Source organism: Chlamydotis macqueenii, chromosome 7 (genome assembly GCF_036417535.1).
Source record: "Chlamydotis macqueenii isolate bChlMac1 chromosome 7, bChlMac1.mat, whole genome shotgun sequence".
In the NCBI taxonomy this organism is placed as follows: domain Eukaryota; kingdom Metazoa; phylum Chordata; class Aves; order Otidiformes; family Otididae; genus Chlamydotis; species Chlamydotis macqueenii.
This window is the reverse complement of record NC_141562.1, coordinates 36081333-36108275: the sequence shown is the minus strand read 5'-3', so window position 1 is coordinate 36108275 and position 26943 is coordinate 36081333. Positions and strand designations below refer to the sequence as shown.

Genomic DNA, 26943 nt, shown 5'->3' with positions numbered 1-26943 from the left:
CTGTATTTACAAGACATGAAAATACTCTCCCGAGACACGGCACTGAGAATATTGCCAGTGTTTCTTGTAGCTGAAAGCAATCCCAGGTCAGGATTTCAAGAATGCCTCTGCCTCTTGTGACTGGGGCGTGCAATGTTTTAAAAGTAATAAAAAACCCAGGAAAACAGTGATACACGTGGGATTCACAAGACCTTTTTCAGCTCTTCAGGAGTGATGGGCAAGGCTCCCGTGGCTTCAGCCAGAGAGGGACCAGACCCACACGTGGCTCTCCAGCCCAGCAAGGCTGCCAGGTACGGATGGCACGCTCCCTCATCCACGGTCACACCGAAGCTGCTGCACATCAGCCAGAAGCCACTCCTAAACCTGCCAGATACCCAGCTTCTGTAATTTTTGCCCGTGCTGCCGCAGGAAACTGGTGAGACACAAAGACCTCAGGAAGTCGCTTTGATTTCCTAACACCTGGAGTGGCTATCGGCCCTCAGGTTCAACGAGCTGCCTACAAAAGGGTTGAACGTGGAGCAAAGTTGGCACTAAGGGTGCTAGCTCCCCACAGGACACGTGGCGGGGGGTACATTTTGTGTTGCTGTCCCACCGTTTTCCTAAGAACACACAAAGATTTCTTCCTTTGCTTTGCTCAGGCCAACCGTACAGACACCGCTTCAGCAACCAGAGCACCAAGGCTTCCTGATATACCCCCAAACACAGGTTCAAACCCCTCTTTCCCTCCTGCCTCCTTAATACCTGACCTATCTGGAACTTCTGGCCTTCCCAGTGACAACGCAGCAGTACCGGTAACAACGCACCCCTCCTGCGTGTTCATCTCGGAAGGCGTAGCACGCGAGAGCCGCCACACCAGTTCAGACAGGCAGCCTGACCCAATTGTGTATTCTGCTTTCAACAGTGGCCAGTTTCTGACAGTGGTTTAGGAAAATGGAGGAGATTTTATATTGGAATTTGTGCCCTGAAGGAAAATTGCCTTTTACATTTTATTAGCGAGAGTTTGGCTTGTGTCTTGAAGCACAAAGGCTTACAGTGCTACCAAACCCCGCGGACTCAGAAGGAGTCAAAGGAAATTTTCCTTCTGTCTTCTTTGGACCAACATTTTCATCTTTCATGGTTTGTTGTTTGGGTTTTGTGTGTGCTCTGAAATCCCACAGTGCTTTAGAGTTGAATGGGAAATCAAGGCTATGCGTTCCAGTCCTGCAAAGCACGCTGGACTGGAAAAGACAGTTACTGCCGTGGTAGGAAAAGAGTAAATATTCAGCCAAAAGGCTGCACAGCTCATAAACCTACAAATGCAGACAGGTCTAGCAATTACAAACTTGCTACAAAAAAAGACCAGCAATAATTATTAAACCCCAGCCCAGGCATTTTCCTTTAATATTAAATCATGGTAGTGAAAGGGCTTCCAGGCCCACAGCTCTGCTCCTTCGCCTGCCTTCATTTTCACGGATTCTGGATAACCTCTTCTATTTTTTAACAAACCCTGTATTGTCCCAAAGGGATTTTCCTTCTTGTGCTGCTATTTCAGCTTCTAGCAGAGGTTTTGTGTTTTGACAAGGCTCTAGGATGGACAGGTGATACCCACGGCTCCTCACAGGGAAAATGCAGTCAGCTCTCCGATTCAAATATGCACTGGCCACGGGGAATTTCTGAATACATACTGCTTCTCCTTACATGCAGGAAAAAAACCACAGATATGCTGGAAAGAGAAAAAAAAAAAAAATACGTAGCTCCTGAAGAGGGGATGGAAGGAGATTTGTTCCCTTCCCAACAGCACCAACAGCTAAAGCTGCCCACAAGGGTCAGGTACCTCTTGCCTGCAAAGCAAACGAAGAAGAGTGCTTCGACTGACTCCGGCTGATTTTTTTGGCCCGTGCCTCCCTGCACTCCCGTCTGCATTCCCAGTTCCCACGGCCTCCGAGAGGTGACAGTGAAAATAACCAGAGCAGCCCACGGGCCACGCAGATGAACTCCTAAAGTATTTAGATTACTAAACTGCAGCTCCATAAATCTGACCGATCCGCTGCTGCAGGAACGGATCCGGGGTGTTAAATAAATAGACAGCAAATTTCAGAGGATTTGGTAAAATTAGGATTGTCATTACTTTTCCATTCCAAGAAGATTCATCTTGGTTATAATTATCGCAGCTACATCCAGTCTTTTCAATAGCTCGTACACAGATAAATGAAGTGTTCGCTCTCACAAATGCACCCCCTTCCCCTGATGTACACAATCTGTTCCAGATGGATGGAGAAACCATTTTTTCCTCTTACACTTGCTAAGCTATTTCCAGGCACTCAGTGGACCAGAGCACCAGCAGGTGTAAATGAGTAGAGCGCTGCCAATTTACTCCGCTCCTTATAGCAGCTGAGAATCCAGCCCCTTGCGTCTAAACGTGAAATAATGTACATAGGTGATCTTCCCGGAGTAACGTCCCATAAATGAGTGCTGTAAGGAAAAAATCCCACTAGACAAACACAAAAGAAAATAATCGCACAAATCACTTTGGGCAGCCAATGCAGCGTGCCTGCCAGCTCCTGGAAAAAGCCACTTTAATTAGACTGATTTAAATGCAGACAGGTTTGGTTTTTTTTTTTCTTTCAACGGAGGTCTTTGTACCCGCTTTGTACGAACAGGAGCTGGCCTCAGAGTCCTCAGCCAAAACCCGTCCCTTTGCTCCAGTAACGGGAGCCCGGACAGAGGGGAGAGCAACCTCAGCAGAGCCCGTGTGAGCCAGCCCAAAGGAGACGGGCACCTCCGACACCTGAGGAAGGTAAATACGGATGCTTACATTACACGTAATGCCCAAGCACTTGCAAACTAAGCATGCCAGCAACTGACCCCGTGGGGCAGGGTTAGTTTTAACCTCTGCACCTTGCATCCCTGCATGCAGGATCTCAAAGCTCCGCTCCAGAAATAAATGCATTAATGCTTGTATTTAACGGCCAGAAAGGCAAGGTAGAAAAACCCCCGTGGAAATCGGTGACTAGTGAGGGGCAAAAGTTGCTCTGTAAGTCCCGGCACATTTGAGGCTGTGCCTGCTCTGTGTGATGGGGAGATGAGGATTTGGCGTGGGAAAGGGGACATGAGTGTTTCATTAAGGACTGCTCCTCAAAGCAAACGCACAATACGGTTAATTCATGCTCTAACAGTCTTCTAACACGTAGTATTATCCTCCAAATAATATTTAACAACTTGTGCTACGTGCAGCAGTGCCGGTCATCGCCGTGTGTCTGCCAGTGCCTCTGGCCATCGTCTCACAGCCCCTGAGCCTCTTCCCAGCTAAGTCCTTTGCAGATCTCCAGTTCTGTGTGTGAAACTACAGGATAACTATCTAGGGATACGTTTTTGAAGAGATTCAGCTTTAAAAGCTTGTGTGCATAAAAATACAGCTTTGTACAAAACTACTGTATCGTGAAGCTCAGGGACTCTTGAAAGCAGGGTGATCAGTCATGCCAAAAACTGCAGGAAGGGACTTTTCAAAGCAAAAGTCCATTTGCTTTGGTAAAAGCCAACTCCCCACTTCTCTACATAGTTTAAAGATGACAAGGAAGTTGCGTGTTTGCTAGAACATTTCAGCCAGCAAGGAAAAATAAAGAACTCCGTCTGCAAGAATAAAAGCCAGCTCTTCTCGTGTGTGCCCCGCTTTCATTTATGTCAGCTCCATTAATGCCCCGTGAAACGACGGGTCTGTACTGGAGCAGCTGACCTACAGCACTGGCATCCACCGCTGGCGTACACGAGATTTATTCCAGCTGCTTAGGTTTAGGTCTCTGCCTTTCACTCCAGTTATAGGCTGTTCTTAACAAAAATCATCAGGGATCAAGAGCTAAGAAGTTCTACAGTCTAGTTGAAAATAGAGATTTGTCTCTTACTCAAAGAGGCTTCAAGCTTTCACAAAAAAAAAATGGGTAAAACATGGAAAAACTGTTCAACCCCCTCTCTGGAGGTACGGCGTATACTTAACCCTAGCATGGGAAGTCAATTCCTGACCCTACCTGGGTGATCACCTGCCTTCCCTGGGCTCAGTGGATGCCACGCTGAAATTCGTAGCTCTTTTCAGATGATGAGAGCTAAGTGCACCCACCAACACCGAGGTAAAGGTGTCCTTGATAGAGGATGAGCACAGGAGTCACCTGGCAGCACCCAGAGGGAAAAAGATGTCGAATTTCAGAGTGCCTACCATATTTTTTACACACTATCATTTTTAAAGAAGTCAAAGAAGCTTAGCGCAGAAATATGAGGAACTAGGTTCAAGCAATTTGGACTTAGAACAACAATAGCAAGGTCATCCATGCTAGTTGAGCACAGATTTTTATCAAATCCCTGAAGGTTAGCCTGGGCAAAGCTGCTTTCAAATATCAGAGAGCTGACACCAAGGGAGGTCATTCAGTACCTGGACATCGCGGACACTCCCATGGCCACCGCGAGCAGTATCCACGCACCTGCAAGTCTAAATCACGCAGACTCAAACCACAACTGTGACCGGTATCACCAGATATCACTGGGTGGGCTGAGGGTCAGAACCTCGACTGTAGCTCAACTGCTTTAGAACACCTGAAAGGAAACAAAACTGTTGTATTTATGGAACAGGCTCTGCCTGAATGGGACCTTCTTTGCTCCTATCATCTCCCCTCAAATTATACACAGACAATGCCCCCAAAACCCTTTTCTGACACTCAGCTCTGATCCTCCTCCTCCATCTTCATGTCTTTTCCTCCCCATTCCCTCTGTGCCCTGATTCACGCCCCAGCGAATGTGCCACCTAGTTATCTGTGCACACACATGTTCAGCCCTCCTGCACGGAAAGCAACAAATCTGGAAGCTTTTCCAACTTCCCTTCCAGATGATGTAACCCTGGACGGGCGCCAGGCTGGGTTACAAGTGAAAACCCTTCACTTCGGGGTCAGACATCCTCCTATTTTTAGGCCTGATTTCAGTGTCACGCAGCCAACAGTCGAGCTGAACAGCTCACGTTATTCAACCGCAAACGCCTGCCGGGGTTCAAACAAAGCTGGGCTTTGTGGCAGGTGAAGGGTCTCCGCAGCACAGAAGCTCCTTTTAAAGGCAGGCAGCAGCTGCTTTGCTCAGCACGGTGCTCCGGCAGCTCGCGCCAAGATGAAAACCACTTCAAGCTCCCACCCTGCACAAAGTGAAACTGCAAATCCAAAACCAAAGGTTGGAATTTGATCAGGCTCTGCAGAGCACCGCCGGCCACGTCCTGCCCCACACAGCCCTTGAGAAATTTGCACTGAGAAACACATCCTTTCCAGTACAAACTGGGAACTGGCAGCATCCCAGGAAACGGAGAAGGGGACGGGAAAGAAGGGCCCTGCGGCCGTAGCGTGCAAAGCACAGGGTACTGTGCAGCCCTGAGCTGACACACCTGCCCGGCTCTGCTAACTCCATCACCCATCCATGCCCCCCTACTCCTCCCCAAATTATAGTTCGTGGTAAAACAACTCTTTGCATTAATTTCCCTACTCGCAACACGCTGATCAGCCAACACCTATGTTGTGCTTCGGGCATTTCAGCAAGCGACGCGTTGCTGCGGGTGGAGCCGGACTCCCCATGCCCAGCCTGGGCAGGGGGCAGAGGAAGCTTCCCCAGAGCACGTCCAGCCACCTGCGCCCTCACAGGCAACGCAGAGCGACAGGTGCTTCTGGTGCATGATCTGCTGACCTGCTTTAGGATGAGAGGACTTACAGCTACAGATGCCCAGCTCTCTCTGCAGAAGCAGCCCGGGATAACCAGCTCGGGTGTTTGCTCTGCCGCTGTTGGCAACGGGGCAGGATGACTCACAGCCCTTCTTTCTGCAGGAACGCGGTCACCGTCTGCAGCGACACAGCGACTTGCATCGCACGGCCAAGCTCCCACCTCAGGACAGACTGTGCAACTCCGCTTATGTGTAGACTGTCTGCGGTTACAACAGGCTGGGAGTGAGGGGAAGCTGGAAGGGCGAACCTGACACCCCCTCCTCCCTGTACACCTCACACAGCACTCAGAGCACAACTGGGAATGGAAAAGCAACTGGAGCTGTGAAATAAAAGCATACACTGGAATAAATAACATGCAAGAAACATCGCCAAGATCACCCTCCAAAATTATTGGAGTAAGTCACTGAAGGCACCACAGAAATTATATCCACCCAGGAACAGTCCTAAGGACCAGGAGCAGCGTTTAGCAGAGCATTAGACCCAGCCGATCATGTGTGTCCATTTTAGACTGGGTCAGAGTAGAGTTAAGAAAATAAAAAAGCTTGAGACAAGCTGCAGGTCCATACAAAAAGTGACAGCATATGCAACGGCTGCAGCCAGGGCTCCCCAGCTCTGCTCCCCATGGCCCCGAGACCCATCACTGTTTTTAGGGAGGCCGAGGCTCAAGTTTAAAGACTCAACACGGGACACAGACCCTATGCAACAGCACCGGCCTCGTGTGCTGAATGAGCTCCTCTTCCGGCAACCTCTGAGCGTGCAGGGCTGAGGTGTAGCCATATATGCTGTTGACAATGACTGAAAACCACAGACAAGTAAGAATCATCATCGTTTCAGGGCAAAGTGTGAACATGAGTCACGTCCCAGCACCAGCTGCAAGCTATCTTCATCCCCAGCCAAGAGCACTGCTCAGCAAACCCCTTTCCTCCCATTACGCTCTCACTCATGCCACAGTACAGAAAAAGAGCACTTGTGTGGAGCCATCAGTTTCCCAGCACCTGCAGAAGATCTAAAGCTGGCACTGCCAGGTGCTTTATTTTTTTGTGGTGAGTCACATCACGCCTTCTGAAGGGGATGAGAACCAGCCACCAGCCCAAGCCCAGCTGAAGCAGTCTGTGCTTCAGATGATGCAGCAGTCCCTGCATCCCACACACCTCAACAACTGCCCATCTCCATCGCCTCTGTGGCTGCTGGAAAAGCCACCTGCCTGCAGCAGAGCCCCCAGCACAGCTCTGGGACCAGTCACGATGGCTGGTGGTCCTCCGAGCACCCGGCTCGCCCTACAACTGCACGGCTGTGTGCCCCTGGATCTCATGAGCAGAAAACATGCCGGCGACTAGGCAGCCACTCTGGGTTTGGTGGTTAAATCCACTCTTAGAGGATAAACCAAAGGTCACAGACCAGCCTGCAGGTGATCCTCCAGCATCCGTGGGCCACACAGCACAGCAGTAAAGCCGGAACACTTGGTTGTTTTGTGCTTGCAAGGTGCCAGCATGAGGGACTGCTCCAGCGTCGCAGCTCCCAAGCCTGTTTACAGTGTGAGCAAGAGCCCGAGCCAGAAGATTAAATTTCAGATACTGAACCACTTGCTCTGAGGGAGTTACATCAGCAGCTGACTTGGCCTGCCTCTCTCTTATTTGCTTCTCTCTCTCTCTGAAAACAAAGCTCTGCTTTGGTTTTTTCAATCAGAGCAGCCTCCCCTTCGGCCACGCTCCCTGTGCGGCTTGCTGAGAGGACTCCATGCACCAAGTGAGCTGGGATGACATTTAACCACAGGAAAAAAATACCCAGAGAAGAGGAACCTGCATTTTAAAAAAAGGAAATCTCTAGTGCAACCATAATCATGCAGCTGTCCCAGCTCTGCCATTTCTGTAGCACATTTCAACAGGCTCATTAGCATTTTTACAGAAATAGTTAGTGATTGGTATGGTATTCACCATCGCTGTCAAATGTTGAACAAGCTAATATCGCTCAGCGTTCTGCAAGTGACAAGTGTTGAGAAACACTGCTGTGCTCGGTCGGCTCCCAGGACTGCTTCGCTGTGGAATTTTTCTACTCCAGCCTTACACTAGCGCTGAGAAAAGGCCCCTAAAGAGAAAAATAAGCAAGGAACTGCTCCCTCTGCCACCCTGTAGACTGTGGGGGTCTGCAGGAGCTAGAGGTGGGCTTTTCCTACCAGGATTCTGTGGGTCCCCTCAGCCAGGCAGCTCCTGGGGAGGCCACAGGTATCTGCAGCGGCAGCGGGTGCTGTGCAGGAGACGAACATGCTCCAGGGAAAGCCTGGAAAGCCCCCGAGCTGCCACTTTTCAGGCAGTCCAGCCACCACCACCTCAGCTCATCAATTACGTATCTGTGGGGAGGAAAGAAACACAAACATATTGGACAAGCAGATGCTAAGGGCTCTGGTGTTACTCATGCAGACGCACGAGCGTACACGGCCGTGTCAGGAGGAGGAAGGCTGCCAGCCCAGGCTGGCATGTGCTACCAAGACACCGACGCATCAGAGCAAAAGAGAAGAAAAACAAAATGGCCATAAACTTTGGATGCTTTCCAGAGAAGGGTCTGGAAGTGCTTTAGCCCATCTGAGCCACGTGCCCCTTGTTCTAGTAGCTAACGCTGGCAGCATCTCCTCCTCTTTCCGCCCTTTATTTATCACCTTCAGAAGCGGAGAAATGGAAACCTTTAAGGCAGCCGTCTCTGCTACCACGTGCATTGTGTGGATGCGAAGCAAGAGGGGAAGCAAAACTGCAGCGCAGGCTGATGCGGTCACTACCACCTTGATTTGCAAAATGCAAATTGCTTCCTTTCATAAGTGTTTGAGATGTGACAGCTGATCAGAGGAGGACTGCAGAGAAAAAGTTGGTCGTTAGACAGGTAGAGAGCAGAACTGGTGAGACTGCCATGTAGTACTGCGTTTCCTCACTGACCTGATACATTCCTCCTTTATTTATCCTTGCCCCTATTCTATCAGAGACTGATCTCTTTTTCTGACATTCAGACTACTTTTTTTCAGAACAGCACCCACCATGGCTATGTCTGGAGCACGCTCTGCTTCTTCAAGGCTTATTATTGTACCAAGGAATAAATCAACCTGCTAATTAAAAGAAAAAAAAAGGCAGGAAAAAAAAAAAAAGAACAGAAGAGAATGAAATAGAATAGAAAAGAAAAGAATAGAAAAGAATAGAAAAGAAAACTATAATTTCTGTGTCTGGACATTTGAATGTACCGGGAAAATTTAAGGCTGTCGTCAGATGAGTATGCAAATGCTGAGGCACTGCAGTATTTACTCTGAACTTCCTCTACAAAGCTGATTTAACGATTACAGTTACCAAATTGTGGTCAAGAAATCGATAAACACATGTGGAGATCCTCACATGGACAAAGCAAACTGTGACTTGAATGTGCAATAAACGGCAAATAGGCCTGTGCCTTAGGGTTGACAGCAACCAGCTATCGCGCTAAAATGAAAACTGACCTGCTGACACTGGGTTTTAATAAACATTGCTCAAGACATTAACTACCATGAATTACAATAAAACTTTTTACAGTGTAAATAAGTGTTGGAAGTCATTCCATTGAATACTTGAAACAGGCTTAATTATCAGGACTGTGAAGCCATCAAAATGCCTCTGGTTCTGTTTCAGCACAGAGGGAGTGCCTCTGCCTGCTCGTTCTCATTACGCACTTCTGGTATGCTCCGGCAAGACCCAGGAGATATGAACAAACTAATAAAATTGTTCATCTTGGCTGCGGTTAGCAACGCAGGGAGCAAGAAAGAGAGGGTGGAGTGATGCTGCTTCTCTGCAGAGCAGTAAGATGGGACCCCTTCTTTGCAAAGGCGTCATGAACTTTCATTTACTATTACAGCGACAGCTGTGAATTTATCTAGGGGTGGAAAATTTTTTTAAGAATAATTTTATAACTTAGTTTAGGAGGTTATTAAAAAGACCCACCCTGGTTTTCTCAGTCCTTAATCAGTTCACGATGGCAGCCTAAAAGACCTTTCCTCTGTCACCATTTTTGTCTTGCTCACGTCTGGATTTTTCTCCCAGCAAGCTGATTTCTTCTGTATCTGTAAAAATTCTGTGTTTTCTTCCATCAGATAAGAGGAACAGATCACAAGCCACTTTCTTCATAAAGTTAGGATAATTATTCTCAGAAGATAATTATAAAGTAGGGAAACTGAAGAATGGTAACATGAAGTAGCTTGACCCAGTTCTCCCAGAGAACAGTGGCAGAGCTGGAGAGAGACGCCAGCGCTTGCGAGTCCCCATCCTCTTATCCTCCATCCTTGGGGTATCCTTTATGTCCATAACGAGGGAGCTCATCAACGAGTGACGGCCGTGAGATAAATCCCTCATCAAACGAAGAAAACCTCACATGGGCACGGAGAGGGGATGAACCCATACTGCCAGACTCTGAAACTGTTTCAGAGCCCACAGGCGAGCAGGGGCAGCAGGTACCACCGCCCCAAAAGTTCCTGGCTACCGCCGCTCATCAGCAATGGAAAGTCCTTTACTTACAAATCAGGACCTGTAAATAACAACAGGGAGAAAGGGGTGGGTAGTTCTACCCTGCCAAGAATCACCTGCAATTTGACACACCGACGCACCCGAAAGCTGTTTCCGATTTCACGGTGAGGCAAGTTGGAAAAGCCTCAAAGTAATTTTTCTCTGCTCTAACTTGCACGCTACAAAGAGGAACGAGGATATTACGTGGCATTGCGGAATCAATAGCTATTGTGGAAATCCTCAGCTTGATGTCAAGGCCAATTAGCTGCAAGTGGAATTAGCACATACGCTGTGCGGAAAGACAAGTACGTGTTCCTCCCTAGATGAGAAAGATGTTGGCTATGAAGGGCTCCATGCAGGTGCGCACAAAAACTTCATAATTAGCATCAGATTTCCCAGAGCTGAAAATCCCAGCACCAGCTTCTTCTCTTAGCACACAAGAGTCTGCAGCAATGACCTGATCTCTCTTGCAGAGAGGACAAACTGAGAGCGGCCAAACCTGCAGACATTTGGATTTTACACCTAAGAAAGGCTGGATTTGGCTAAACCTAAACTCACCCCATGTCAGAGAACCACGCTGGCTGAGATCAACTCAAAATGCCACCTCATCCCTACACCTTCCCACTATTGCCTTGGCTTGACCCAACAGAAATTTTATTCCATGTTGCAGCTAGGATTTATTACATTTCACAGACTCATCTATGCTATGAAAGAGCTCAACACTTGAGATTAAGTCCTGCTGGAGGATTAAGTGCTTTAGAGGAAAAGATAAGCATAGATGCAGGCATGCAGAATATGGAAAACTTGTCACGTTAAAGGAAATCAGCTGCACAATTTTTTATTAAAGATCCAAAAGCAGCACGACAAAGGAGCTGACTTTCAGGATCTCCATGCAAAGTGGTGTGAAACTGAATGTTTCTGCAGCAGCTTAATCCACACTTTGAATCTCACACTGAAGAAGACCTTGCAGAGGCCGGGAGGGCGGAAGGGAGGCAGCCCCAGGGCTACGCCGCCTCTCCACGCACACCCCTTCTGCTTCTCCGCTGGACCTCGACGCGCCTGCCAAGCCAACCACTTCACATTCACAAAACCAGTTCCTCAGTTCAGTGGGAAGCTGGCACCCGCCACCGCCGTCACTGAGCAACCCTGCACAAACAACCCCCACGGCGAAAGGCTCCTGCGACGCTGCAGGCTGAAGTCAGCTTCCTGTACCCGGCTGGAGGCTCCCCACCCCGCGGAAGACCCGTCCATCCCTATCTACTGCCGAAACCTCTGCATCAGCAGATTCTTTCCATAAAAGGCTTTCAGGGCCAAAGGGGACTTTTTCTTCCAGCTTATTAAAGCAAGAAAGATGCATCGAGTTGCTCCGCAGCCTGCGAGCTGCAGGTGATCGCTGAAGTCCCTTTGAAACACAACAGACAGACAGTAAAACCTGGCTTGTGTCATCTTTCGTGCTACAATGCGTAACCCTTGGTGGCACTCGGTGGGCAGCAGCCTTAAAGATGTTCGTGTAAACTGCGCTGACCTCTGAAACAAGGAGAGCTGTCCCGATGCACCGCAGGGGACAATGTCTGCCAGCTGAGGACAGCATTTAGGTGAGACTGGAGGGGTACAAAAGGAGCCCTTGGACCTACAGAACAACATGTAAAATGCCCTCACTGGGATAATTTGTGCAAATAACATCACTTCACGTATCCAGCAGTACGCTGTGAAATGCACCTGCGACAATTCCTCAGGATAGTTCCTCTGTTATTTTTTATTTTATTCTCAAATTAGCTCTGCATCCGCTCTGCTGAAGCGAGGCAACATCGCTGTGGTGGAAACGGAAAAAACTACTCATGGCTGCAGAAACACAGAGACAACTCAAGGTGATAACCCATCTCCCAAGGTGCAAGACTCTTGTAACTGGAATCGCTGGAAATCCCACTGCACCGTCACTCAGCGTCGACAACAAAACCCTGACGCCTTTGCGCTTTGCACTTCTTTGGCAACAACAGGCATAGTTTTCTAGGGAGAGCCCGACGCTGTGGCTAATGCTGCAGTGAACGTATTGAGGGTGCCATCCAGAGGTGCTCGGGTGAAGCACACAGCTCCGTGCCAATAAGAACTATCACACAAGTGAAAGAGAGGACCTATGCATCATCTTATATATATCAGACTTTAAACCAGCTAGGAAATAATTATATTTTCAGTGATTTTTCATTTCTTTTGCCCATCAGCTTTCATTCACTTGGTTTTTTTCCATCTCTCTCAATACTTATTGTGTGTTTTCATTTTCCATGTATACTAAACCAGTCGTTCTTAAAAACACAGACATCTCTGACCCCTCTTGGCAAACCAGAGCTATTTCATTCTACTCACAATTGCCAACAACCGGACTGGCACCACGTGCTCAATTTAGAGAGACACTCATCTGTATTTTAGCGCCATACAAAAGGATATGATTGCAGATAACAGCAACCACACGCCGAAACAGGAAGCTAACAGTGGAAAACAATCTTTTTTCCCCCATCTACAACAGCTGAAGACTCCCTTTCACTTGTGAAATCAGGACTCAAACTTGATACAAGAAAAAGTTTTTCCAGCATACGATTATACATATTTATTTATGTGTGTAGATAGAGGTTATGTCAGTTGTCTGAACGGTTTGGATGCAGCATCACCTGTGGCGGATTTTACGATGGGGAAAGTCAGAGGAGATACCTGCTCAGCAGCAAAGGTGCAGAGACACCTCCCTCTCCGACACCCACATCTGGGTGACGTCACGATATGGATTCACAAAGTCATCCTGTTAATACCAGAGTAAAACCAACTGTTGAATCCTTATTTTCTCCTTTAGGAAATGAATGGGATTACACAGATTACAGACAAATAATCCCAACAGCACAAAGCATATACTTACTTTTTTAATCCTGGGGATTTTTTGAGCTTTATTCAGATAGCTGATTTTGAGATGGACTCTTAAAGATGCAAAAATACACAAAATACAATACACCTGTATCTGTCTTTTTTTTTTTTTTCCTCAGAAATCATCACTTACTTGTCCACTAGAAAGAAGGCACTGGGTATTATTTTATCACCTGACACAAATGAAAAGGAAAACTGAGAAACAGATTGACTTGAAAACTAACAAAATAATTTTTCAGATAGCCTATGGCAAGCACCATTCTCACTTGCCGCATCCCTCCCAAAACGAGTATCCTTCTTTTATTTGAAACTCATGAAAAATTGTAAAAATATAAATTATGTCAACCAACAGATGGTGTTGCTGAACCATGCCTGCTATAAAAAGGCATGGTTATGGTTAAGAGGACATGGTTAAGAGGAGATTTTGAGTGTTATGGAATCCAAATATTACATGTAGGGACCACTGCCTGCGCTGCATTTGGAGAGTCACCTTGAGCTGACTTCAAACCTAACCTGGCCTGAGCATCAGACAACGGCTTCATTTTCGACCAGGCAGCCCTGGACCATGCCCTGCACTCAGGTCTCCTACCAGCAGCTGCAGGGAGGCAGCCCCTGGGGGAATGAAAGCACAAGATCATGGAGACACCTGCATGGAGAAGGGCTTGAAGGGTCATTTGAAAGAGGTGAGTGAGCCCGCGGAAGCCTGCACTCTGGTAAGATGGGAAGTGGAGAAACAGCTCTTGCATTCCAGACATCTCGGTGCTGAATACATGTCTGGAGGAAATAACAGACATATGGAGTCCTTCATAAAGCTGTGAGATATGACCCACAGAGATCACCGAGTCGACAGCCTAATTTTGTAATCTTAACCCTGCTAGAAGTTTCAGACGTGTCTTACATCAAGTGTACAATACTTTCACATAGCAGCAAAAAAAATAAAATACGCACAACCCAAGAAACACACCAGTTCTATGCACTGTGACAAAAAAAAAATATCGCAGTAATTTAACAGAAAATATTTCTTTAAAAGATCAAAGACAGTATGCCTTCCCCTTCCTGCCGCTTTCACACACACAGTGTTTTCCCAAAATGCATTTTGCGAATGAAAGTGTCATCACCCACTCAAGCCTGACTGCTGCACAAGGAGGTGTTTGTTCAGACAACAAGTGGAAGCGTACCTTGATGGCAAACTTGTGCCACCAACGGGAAAAAAAGTCTGGAAAAGGCGTGGAAAAAATCTGCTCTTGCACATTTGCTTTGAATGTGTGCCAGGTTCAAACCACAATTCCTTTTCTTTCAGAAATTAATGTGTTACGAGGAAATGAGAGCACAGTGTCATTTGGCAGAACGGTAAACACAAAAAGTCATTACTTACATTTATTTCCCCCTTTTCCACGATTGCCCCCATGGAGCACAGAGTGTAGGGTGTGCACTGACCTGTATTTCCCTGTCCGCACCTGCAGAGCTCTCATACCGCAGCACTGGGCACCTCCTACATCATTCACAATATCATCTCCAATCATGATGGCCTGTCAAAGCAATGAAATACAGGAAAACCGGCATCAAGCGAATTTTATTTCTGCCATACGTCACGCTCCTCTGACATAACAAACAGCTTGATTTGATGTTTAATACTGACATCAGACAAATTAAACAAGATAATATTGTCATCGTATTGATTAAAAGTCATCCTACCTTGAATATAATTCATGCTATCTCTCCTCGAGCGATGTACTAGTGCAATACACATCAGTACAATTTGTAATCAATCACAAAAATCAAAGTGATTTGGCACACAGTTCAAAGAAAACATTGACTTTCATTAAGTTGGTCCTATTCTGTTCCTAACCATGCATTTATGTTATGCTCCAAGCAGTTTAAATTAAGCTTAACTTTTAACATACTTTCTTCAAATTGGTATTCTAAAAGCTAGTCAAGCTTAAGCTTGTGATCACTGACATGTGTAACTTCGCAGAGCTTGATCCCAATTCATTCTCAGGTTGATACAGAAATTTGGGAAATCACTACAAAAGAAAATCTAATTTATTTGTTTTTGCATAATGTGACACAAGATGTACAGGCTCTAGCACTGGTCAGCTTACGGTCAGCTTAAATCTATGCAAATACTAATAAACTCAATTGAGTAGATTATAAAAAAGTGTAACTGAGAAAAGACCTTCTGGTGGTGGTAAGATTTATCGAAATGTCTGACAAAAACATGCAGCGCGCATGCTGCCTTCCTGCCTTTTTAAAAGATCTTTGTTAAAGTGAAGTGTATCAGCCAAAGGGTCTTTTTCATTGACAATCACGTCTACAAAATTTCAAGCGCTTATTATCATCCTGCATTAAGAATAATTACATTTGTCTTACTCTTCAAATTTAAATTTGGTTGGGAGGGGGTCATTCTATAGTTTCAATAAAAAACAGCATATACACAAAACAATAATCTTCAATTAATAAACAAAAAAAATCAGCTTTCAACCTCCCAAAGGCATTCTGGATTACTCTGAAAAGAACAGAGAGTTTATCTATCTGATTTTAAAGTGTGCTTTCGCATCTTCTGTATCCTTCCTGCCTGAACCCCCATCCCTACCGCGTACTTCAAATTATTTTCATTTTCAAGCATTAAGGAGAAAAACATACAGAAAGGCCGTGTTGCGGGCGCCATTCCGGTTACCAGTTCTGCCCCATAGAAAATCCTCTTTTTCTTTTGCCTTCTCATGGAAGCACCTCTTCTTAACATTAGCATGCAACCATCCCAGAGTCAGTTCATCTTCTGTGTCACCCGCTCTGTAAGCAGTCTGCTGAGCAGGACTAAATCATACATATCGAAGAAGTCTAAAAATACTAAAGCCCCAGAACTGCTTTTATTAATCACCTAATTACAACAGAATCTTCTCCCACTTATTACACAGCATGTAAAGGAAATCTCAGGATACACCTAAAGCCCCAGCTGAACAGACTTTCTGAGAGCACTCAGACCAAACTGAGCCACGAACTGAGCCAAACTGAGCTACGAACACATGTACGTGGAACAGCTTCAGCTGATAAAAACTAAATCCTCTTTTGAGAAATGTACCAAGTGCGGTGTGCAAGGTTACATATAGTAGTTACCAGCTCAGCCCATCTTCCATGTTATTTCAAAATATTGTTCACATGAGGGATGATCATCACCCCTCAGGTGATGGGATGCAACAGGATGCCCTCTCAAGTCAAGGCTCATTTGTCTGGCTCCACGCTGAAGTAGTTTATTTTGAAACTGTTCATACATACCCACTCCGTTTCATTCTGCCCAGAAGAGTCACCACTGCGGCCAGGCTTTGAGAGCTCCTTTAAGGAGCAGAGAGACATGAGGACTTGTGGCCAAGGGATCAGAGCTGGGGAAAACGTACCCATAGGGAAGGAGCGGCAGGCTTTGGGACAGGTAGCTCTGCCTTTCCAGCTCTCTGCTCGCAAACTGCTTCAAAGCCACCAGATGGTGGAGGGCTCAGTCTTTTTCATCCTTCCGTTATTAGACCATTTTCCTTATCCACTCTCCTCAGGGAAACGTGTATTCCTAATAAGACGCCTTCCCCTGTAGATGTTTCATCTTTCCTTACCACTCCTCCAAACAAACAATCCAGGTGAAATGGGGAGAAAAGGATAAGCTATTGTTAAATAATATGTAAATAAAGCACGCATCAGAATAATCCCACTGTTACATGCAGAACTGCAAAGAACCTGGCAACACCACTCGCAGCCATCCACCACTACTGATTTCCCCACAAGCTGCTCTGAGACATTTAATCATTCTCAACCACTGGCTTGAATAGTTTCTAATCCCCTTTTCTTATAAAATTCCTTTCCACACCTCTCCAAGATGGACAGGGAATGGCTGCAGTGGGACCCCATGAGTGGACCTGCCCTGTGCCACCGCACGCCCCTGCTCAGTCTGACCCCAAAAATTCAGGATGAGGTTTCTGAAGTGAAGACAATTTCAGTCCTGGGTTCTCAAAACCCCAAAAATAAATTTCATCTGAAAATGGAGAAGGGCTTGCCAGGGCTGTATTTTACCCCATCCAGGGAAGTTTTCCTACAAGACGCCCGGCAGCTCTGCAAGTGCAGCTGCAGATGAGCAGCGATGCCTGTCCAGGCCAGCTTGTGGCATACGCATACAAAAATGTACTCCGGCCCCCGGGGAGTTCACAGATTTACTATCAGTGAAGGGCAATAATCACTAAAGGAGGAGCAATTATTCCCAAATCATTTAGGATTTAAAAAATCATTGGCAAGAAGATAGAGGTCAAAAGGCGCACTGTCAAGGGAAATAAAAAAAAACCCCACCTGTCAAACCTGGGTTTAACTTCCTCTCTGACTGCAATATGGTAAGAACAGAGAGAAAGATATAAAACTGAAAGGTCACATAGCCACCGAAAGCAAGAATTAAAAGATCCCCATTCATGTTCACATTTTACACAGGGATCGCACCATTAATCCGTTCAATTATTCTGCGGAAGTTATGTTTTCAGATGGGTTAAAAATTTACTAAAAAGAAGGGCAAAAATGTAGTGAGACAGTCCCTCTGGTTTTAAGACAAATCATCAAAGAACGAAGACAGGTGCAGTTTTTATTTTCTTAAACCATATAGCTGATGCGAGACGGTGCATGTGGTTGTAGACATGCAGTCAATAAAGCACACGTGTGCCAAAGCTGAGCAAAGCCTCTGCTCTTGAAGAGTCCCCATCAAACTCAACCCAGATCTGCAGTGATAACGGAGGAAACAAACACAACCTCCAAAAATTTTGGGGGTGGGAAGGCACAATATGATCCCCACTGGACAAACGCGCCACAGAGACCACCATCACGGTCAGCAATCTTACTGGTGGTGTCTGGGCCACGGACCCAGAGCTGAATGGAGGTGGTGACTGACTTCTCTTGCCCACAAAAGTAGCCAAGACTAAAAAGCCTTCAGAGATGTCGGTAAGGTGGTGAATGGGAACCTTAGGTCTTGGTATTCACTAAAAGCACAGAAAAATGTTCGATCAGAAAATAAATTATGGAGTAAGCAAATGAATGAGGCAGAAAGACAACAATACTCTGTACTACCCAGTTGTGCTCGCGTTCCAATGCAGTGTTCACCAGGACAAGATTGTGGGATACTCTGGAGGCTGAAGTCTACGGAGGATGCAAATGCAGAGATGCACAGAAGGAAGCGTGCAAACTTCAACAGAATATTTAACCCAGTGAATGTTTCTAGAGTCACACATTTATGCCTAAGCAGATTTTTGCTGTAGGCTTAATAACCTTAAGCTAAATGTGCCAGGGACGTAAGGAAACAAAGCTTACACACAGAATCTTGATGAATGTATTAACCCTATTCTGTTCTACGATTCTAACCCCTTTACACAAGAAATACAACGCATTTCCTTTTCTCCCTATTTTCCTTGGCCCAACCGATAACCTCTTAGGCTTCAGCATCCCGTATTACTGTTAATTACGTTTGTATCTTGGAACTACGAGCTGTGCAAACATCAAACACGCAAAGGGCGTCGCATGTGGCCTCTGACCTGGGCGAAACTGTACAGCAAGCCAGGTGAACCAAAGAAACACACTAAACCCCCAGGGCAGATTTCCAAACTGCAGGGCCAGCCAGGTTTCAAGAAGCTTGCAGCAAAACATGAAGCTTGAAACGTCACTCAGTCACTTCACTCTTCTCTCTGAGATGGAAAATCTTTCCCGGTGGTGGCCGGTGAGCGAGGAAGGGATGGCGGCACGGCGGCAGGTCCTCCGTGCCCCTCTCGGGGTGACCTCTCTCTGCTCTCACGCACCACTAACTCCCACCTGAGACTTGCAGGTGGCAGAAATGGGAACTGGTTAACTACCAGTAGTTTATGCACTCCAGGATGACCTGCTATCACTCCCATTAAAGCAGGACAATTTGCTACAGAGAGAACTTTTTACGATTACATAAAACTACCGGAACCTTAACATTACTTAGGTTTTATTGTAAAGCTGTAAAAATCATCCTCTGTTACAGCTGCCTTAAAACACATGAATTAGGCATTTCAGTAACCTTTAAGATGTGTTATTCTTTGTCATATTACTGAATCATAAGACAGGTCTGGTTACTTCTAAGAGGTTTAAATTTCCAATCTATTAAAGTAATACCAGCAATCTGTTATTTCTAGGCCATTGAGGAAAGGTTAAAATGAAAATTGGACTTTGGGGAGTTCCTCTTATTCCAAGTGCAGGTTGAAAACATCTCAGCAGGAGAAGGCAAAGTCAGGGTCTCGGTAAGAAGCTGTTATCAAGGGAAATGACTGGTGATAACTTTATTGATTAAAGCAGCTTGAGAAATTTAAGATTGGCCACTGTCTAGAATTACTGTGGTGAGACAGCTTTATTAAAAAGGTATTTTTCATTAAAAGGTAGGTGAACGAAAATTGCAATATGTTTTCAAAAGCGCAGCTCATCGAAAATGGTTTAATGATGGTATGGATTAAATGCATTCCTCAGGTGGAATAAATTATTGGCAAACGTTTTATAAAAGTAAAGGCAAGTAAAACCAGCCCTTGTCATGTCATTACAAATGCAGAGAGGTATAGCTCATTCAGGAGACAGAATAAAATGTAATACAGGGCATTACTAAGGAACTCGCTGAACTGCATATACTGAGTTTTTATTATTACGAATGATGAACTAAAACCGCCTACAAATCCTTCTCAAAAGAACAGTAAAGGTGCAAGGTCAAGAACTCAAAAGTTAGGAAAATATGTCAGAATTAAGGTAGTTTGCTCTGCTGTAATTTGTTCCTCCTATGCATGTGCATTATGATACAGGTTTTAACTCCAGCATCACGGACTATTTTCTCCACAGCCAAAGCACAGAGTGACTGGTGCCTTTACGCAGTGGTGTCTACTCCACTCCTCCTTGCTTAGGCACGTACTCCTTTCATCTCTAGTCTCTCTAAATACACAAAATTACACCTACAGACTAGACATATGACTACAACAAATTGATGGCATCTAATGCTGAAAACTACATGAAAAAAAAAAAATCTGTGTCAAAATATATTTAGTCACTAGTAGCATTGTGAGTATCTGGCAAACAGCACAAAGTGAATAAACAGCAGTCTTTGCTGGCGACTATTACTGCTTTTCTGTACCCAAAACAAATCCTTCTGAAGTTGGTGGGAACCATTCACCGAGGCTCATCACCCTGTGGGACCACTTTTGCCAGCTTGGTGATGCATTACATCAAATTTTGTTCCCTGGAGCAAAGTTTTCGAGACAGTAGTTCTGGTGTTCTGTGGCATCCCTGTAACGATACCCTCCCTTGGTGCCAGGGGCTGACACGGTCTCAGCACACCACGAGCTGGGCAAAACAGCATCTGAGGAGAACCACATCATCCTGCCTACAGAAAAGGGCAAGCAATGCCACTACGTAGGGCCACAAGGACAAAAAACCCCCCAAACCCCTCTTCCTTCCTACTCCTGTGCACCAATCATTTCTGATATAAGCAGAAAGGAAACATAAACCTTCATGTATCTGACTTAGACAAACAGTATCCAAAGGCTGAGCTCTGTGTTGTTTTTTTTTTTCTTTGTTCTTTTTTCCACCTATTTTTTCTTCAGATGCCATTCTGTGTTTCAAATGGATTTTTGGGTTTGCTGGTTGGATGAATGGATTGAATAATTGCCATGGCTGAACCTGGGATATTGTGTTCAGGCTGAGCTATCTTGTTACTGGGAAGACATCGACAAACTGAAGGGAGTACAGAAAAGAGCATCGCAGCGGGTTAGGGTGCAGAGGGACTGAATCACAAGAAAAGCTCTGAGAGCTAAACACACACTTTTAGTAAGAGAAAACTACTGTAATGGTAACAAATCCGGAAGTAATTGGAGGGAGAAAACATCCAGGAAGGCAAGCAGGTATTTTGGTTGTTACCTGGAGTAAAAGTAGAAATAAGGAGATGCAGTTTAAAAGGGAAGCATCCCAATGAATTTCCAAAAAAGCTGCCTGCCCACAAGACCTACTTGACCATGAACACTGTCCCTAGGGCACTGAGAGAAGCCCAGTTGTTTGGCCCACTGAAAACTACTCTGGACAAAACATTAATAAATGTGACGCAGGGAACACTCCTGCACAGGGAAGGAGATGGATTAGATGGCCTACTAGGTCTTTTCCATCTCCCCACTCTATAATAAAGTAAAACCCAAGCATATGCTGAATTACAGGGCTGTAATTTCATCTCCAGGCTCCAGGGACCTACAAGCCACCCAAACTTCACTCCTGTTGTTTATAATGTCACCAAAAGCCCCTGATGGAATTATTACGTTGTAATTCACTGCTGTCCGTGAGTCATCTCATACTCATCCTTATGTCCTGTGTGACAGAACAACAAATCGACAAAAGTGATCCGGGCACAACTACTGAGAGAGGAAAAAACGGGCTGTACTAAGTAAGCATCACACATTCAGCGAGTTTCTGGAAAGCGTGACGAATCCAATAACACGAGAGGAGTTTTTAAGTCAGTCAGTGCTTCCTGTTCACCTAAATTAGAAAATATTTTACTTCTGCCTTTCCCTTTTACTAAAAAAAAAAATTAAAAAATGCCATGCATTGGGGTACCTCTCATCTTGCAAGACACAACATCTTCCACAGTTCCTTGGGAAAACTAACTTTTATTATTTTATATTACTTTATTTAGCCTACAAATAAAGGAATTTCACAACAGAAGTGCATGCTTTTTTGAACTATATGGTTTGAGAGGAAGGTGAATAAGAAAGCACAAAACAGCAGTACAGTCAAGGAGAAAATGCAGTAGAGAACAGAGGGACGGATGGAAGGAAGACTCTAAATTGCGTAGAGGTATATGGATGGTAAAAGTCAGAGCAAAGAGAGACAGGAATGAAAAGAGAAATAGCAGGCGGTCAAAAAGAACCATCAAAATGCAGAGAAAATAATGTCATGCCTTTCAAGTATGCATAAGGCAGGAGAAATTCAACAGCTCCCCACTTGGTAGCATTTACCCTCTTGGCTGTCAGTCCTCTTTTGTCTACTTTGCAATGGGCAAATATAGGGTTTTTTCCAACATTTATTCAACATTTTTTTTTTAAATCAATATGGAGATCTTGAACATAAATATGTATCTGCACACTAGGTCTGGGAAAAAATATTTGCCCATCCACCCAGAGTTTACCATGTCATCCTGGCCACACTCCCTTCAACCTCTTCTGTAACTTTCCATGAAAGACAGCAAATGAAAAAAAAAGATGCATCAGTGGGCATAACTACATGGCCCAGCCAGTAGTCACGGCACCAGAAACCTTACCTGTTGTGGTGGAACTCCCATTTCTGCTAAGGCTGACTCAAAAAACATTTTTGCTGGTTTTCCCACTACCTCAGCTTGAATATCACAAGCATACTGGAAAAAAAGGAGACACACGAAAATGCTGATCAGAGGAGGATTTGTTCAACCCCATAAGTCAAGTTAATTGTATAAAAAGTATCTTATCATTGATTTTTGCCCTTAAATACCACAATGGATTAGTGGGTGAAGGTGAATATTGGAGAATTTGGACAACTGAAACATTTAATGTTCTGTGGCAGGAGAGAAAGTAGAGAAAGTCCTCCCAAAACATCTAGAGTTATAGACTTTTACATTCTCCATCACAAGTGCAGTCTTCAGACTCAGTTCCAGTATCGCTCATTTTTGTAAGAGCATCACTCTTAAAGAAATAGCAAATAACCTTCATAGGAAATGAACAAAAGTCCCAAAGGGCCTTAAAAAGATGTAAAGGGTTTCCTCAACCACTTGACACACTTTTAGTCATTCAAGTGATCAGCCGGATTTTAAAAGTTTTCTTTTCCTGCAACTAAATATCAGTACTATGTTTGTAGCTTGTTCCTAGACAACTAGAAGCTTGAATGTACTTGAGAGGCCAAAAATCTCCCCCAAGCTCATGCAGATACAAATGAACGTGCTGCAAGCATACATTATATCCACCATCTTCTGTGCTTGTGTACTACCCTGCTTTACTTTATTCTCTGCAGTCACTATGGTTTTTTTTAATCTTTCTGCAAGCCTATAAAAGGGGGAATAATGATTCTCTCCTTCTCTCATCCTTATGTTGGGTTATCTGTTGGGTTCTGGTTCTGCACAGACTTAATCAGGCTTAAAAACAGGATTGCACTTAAGTATCTTGCTGAATAAAGGCCTCTTGCTGTAAACTGTTAAAGGCAAGGGTTGTGTTAACAACGCTACACCAAACATAAAATGGACCTTCGTTTTTTCTTGGGTATTTTGCAGACAATAGTCCGTGTTTTTCTTTCCTGACTCCATCTTCCAAGGGCCTCACTTCTAAAAAAGGTACCACAGTGGCAAAAGTTCACATTTTAAATAAATTTTTTTAAATGAACTAAGTCAGAAAACAAATGAATCCACCCATCTTTAGAATGCAGCAAATGAGTTTCAATCTGTGGAAACTTCCTCCACCAAGGTGAGCAATTACAGAAGATGACCCATATTTATATCAGTTACTCTTTTAACAAGGTGCACGGAGCGAGTAAGCATAATGCAAGCTATAAAATACCTCTAATGCCTTCATATAAGCTCCAACATCAAGTTTCAGACCATCGGTTTCTTTATAGTAGCGTCTGGAAATGAAAGTGATAAAGTTCCAATGAAATGAAAATGTTGGCAGTTAAATACAAAGAAACCACATTTTATTGTTTCTGTGCCTATACAGATGTCCATATGGCTGCAACAAAAAGTCAAGTCATCAGAAACTCTGGAGCCTTAATTTAACACCAGGAGTTAAGTAAAGGACAGGCTCAGCACCGTGCAACGCTTGGGGAAAAGATCTCCAACCAGATGCCCATATGGCATCTGGGACGCAACTCCCCTGGTTCAAAGGGATTTCAGCTAGCGTCTATCAAGGATTAACTCGGCCTGTGTTTTACGGCACACAGTACCAGCTGCTCACAAAGGACAGCAGTTACGTTGCTCTTCCTTTAATCAGTGACAGAGATCCCTCGGCAGACACAAGATGAGGGTTGGCACCACCGGCTGTGGTAACACCTTCTGCGGTATATCTGGAAGGGAACCCAAACAGTTGACCATCAGTGCCTGTCATCAGCCTCCCACATGAGGAAAGCCAGGGGGACTCATCGGGACTAAAAAAGCCCTCCAAGCTAAGTTTTGCTCCTCCTAAAAATGTTCCTATAGCCATGAAGCTCATAAAATTACTTATATCTTTACGGTGTTTTTCTGGAATAGCAATTCACATTAATGCAGGTCTTCCAGGCTCTCCCGACCAGAGCAAAGACAGGTTTCTATATGACAGGAAAAAAAGTAGGATGAGCAGTCAGTTAAGATTTTATGCCTTATCCTTCTGCCATTTTCGATTATTCAGCACAGCCTCCCTTTAAAATGACCACTTGACCTTTGCGAGAACAGCCATTAACCTTCTATAGTCTAGCGTAAACAGCTTAATTTTCTGACAGTGGCATGACAGAAGAAATTACAAAGCCAATTCCCACTCTCAGCCCAAAACAGATGCTAAATGTAAATCACTCCATTTTCAGGAGGAGGGCATTCTGCTTCAGTGACTCTGACACTTTCGTTTTCTATGGAATGATCTCAAACTTCAGCCAAAAATCAAACTGCTTGCCCAAGGTAGGCACCTTCTCCAGGTCCACCCAATTATACTGATTCCCCATGTTCAAAATGAAGCTGGCTCGTGGCTGGTTTTTGCATATGGCCCTTTGTGTCAAGGATGCTTCTCTAGTTAGGTGAGCAAGTAATCCAAATTATAATCTCCCTTCTTCGAGTCAGAGAATTTACTTCCCAGGGTAACTCACTCAGAACTCACATTACCTAAATGATCAATCATTTAAAAAAAAAAAAAAAAAAAAAAAAAATCATGCTCATGGTGAAAACTAAGCTCAGAAAATAAAAAAAAAAAATCTGTCTTTTTAAATTAAAAAATAACATTTAAAAAAATATAAGGGGGTCTGTTTGAGAGCTGTCTACATCAGTGAATGGCTAAATAAATACTTCCATATGCACAGGGTACAAAGGCATTTTTGCATCGATCACATTGCAAATCCTAAACAAAGGTTGATTCTATATTTCATTTTGAAAGATGGTATTACATAACACATCACTCTTATTTTATGTACATTAGCCATTCTACTGTTGGCTCAACATCTCCTCCTTATCCTTCTAAATGAGAAACAGTACAGATTTTTCGCCCATGTTGTAGGATCAGAGCGTGAGCGTGAGGTAAGGCAACACAATGGATTTAACCGCTCCTTCCCACTGCTGAGTCCTACCCGGCTGGATCAATAATAGACAAACTACGAAGGGTTTTCACGCCCGTTACAGTCTATTGAATCACTGAACAAAGTTGTCACTACAGTGTCCTCAAGCTAAACATGCACAGTCTTTTTTAAGCCTACACATGGCACAACAGATAAGAATAACTCCTTCAAGGCCCTTGGGATTTGTCATTATTCAGCACTGGTATTAAAAACCTGTTTAAAAATCTCAGAATACACCTAACAACTGTTTTCAGGAAAGTATTCAAATTCCCTGACTGGATTTTTCCTGCATGTGAAAGCAGCAGGTCGAAATTTACCGTTAGTGTTCAGAGAATAATTAAAAATGTCTTTTGATATTCAAACCATCAAAACAATTCATCTGTCACTTCAAAAGCACAGCTGTGTTTGCAGGTTTTCACCATACACATGAACCCAGTCCCTTCTCAGTATATCCTTGGGCTCTCCCCTAAGGTCTTCTGGGCCACCACACTTTACTCACAGCCAGAGAAACATCTACCCCCATCTCCAGTGACTTCCAGCGTCCTTTGCAATCCCACATCCGCACTGGGCTGAACTGTGGCTCATGGGGAGCATCCATACCACCTTGTTTTAGAGACCTATTTCAGTGTAATCACCTCCATTTTCCCTTACACCCCTGGAAAGACTACAAGTAAGTGACTCAGGACTGGAGGCCAAGTGAGGTGACTGAATTACCCACTGAGGACTCTTCGCTGATGGAGACCTGAGCAGATCAGCCTCCTAGTCCAGACACATAGATTAACTGCTTAAAAGTTGGTACTGTGAATATCCACACCGATATCTGGCCTTCATTAAGTACAAAGACAGCGGGGTAAATTTAAAAATGTAGGGACTACCTGAGAAAGAGACAGTGCTTAACTCACCCTCTTCCAAGGGAGATCAAAACAGGCTTCTCCATCCCAATCAGAAGTCGGAAAGCTTCATTAAGGTTTGCATAGCTGAAGTTTTCTGCTGCATCTCCAATAACCACACAGTTTGGGTTTGTTTTATCAATCTCAGCAAACTCAGGGACAAGATCTACAGAAGGAGGAAAAAAAAAAGTCCACAAATCCCTTACTGTTTCAGATTCCATTGGATCTGATGATTTTCCCCCATTTTTTTGTTTCCCTTGATTTATTACACAATACATGAAAAAAAATTAAAAGAGCAGTTCAAGTCTGAATCAAGTGTTCTTCAGACCCCTCTATTCCTGACTGGATCCTGCTATTCATCTGTCCTACAACAAAGGGCAAAATAAACCATTTCCCACCCTTGCCTTAGCTCCCAACTACTTGCATCTCAGTGGCTCATTATAGCCAAGCACCTAGACCCAAGGCAAACTCCTGGGTAGCTGAATGCCAATGTATAACAGCGAGGGCAGGATCCACCTCCTTTCTCCACACCCACATTCTACAGAAGAAAACACTTTAGACTTAAACCTTCTGTCACGGTAACACGTAACGTCCTGTGCAAGACCTCACCTA

The 26943-nt window shown here is 44.7% G+C and overlaps 1 protein-coding gene across 4 annotated transcripts in view; it reads right to left on the bottom strand.

Moving 5' to 3' along the window:
* Window positions 1-26943, bottom strand: part of LHPP (phospholysine phosphohistidine inorganic pyrophosphate phosphatase) — a 76663-nt gene that overhangs the window by 37294 nt on the left and 12426 nt on the right. For all 4 annotated transcript variants that reach the window (XR_015259120.1, XR_015259121.1, XM_086752777.1 and 1 more), the window contains 4 exons: window positions 26344-26497; window positions 23710-23773; window positions 22449-22541; window positions 14573-14664 (listed from right to left, as the gene is read on the bottom strand). Coding sequence is in view for 2 of the 4 variants with exons in the window: in XM_086752777.1 (XP_086608903.1) it covers window positions 14573-14664; window positions 22449-22541; window positions 23710-23773; window positions 26344-26497 (403 nt within the window). In the remaining 2 variants the exon portion in view is untranslated. The remainder of the gene's footprint in view (window positions 1-14572; window positions 14665-22448; window positions 22542-23709; window positions 23774-26343; window positions 26498-26943) is intronic.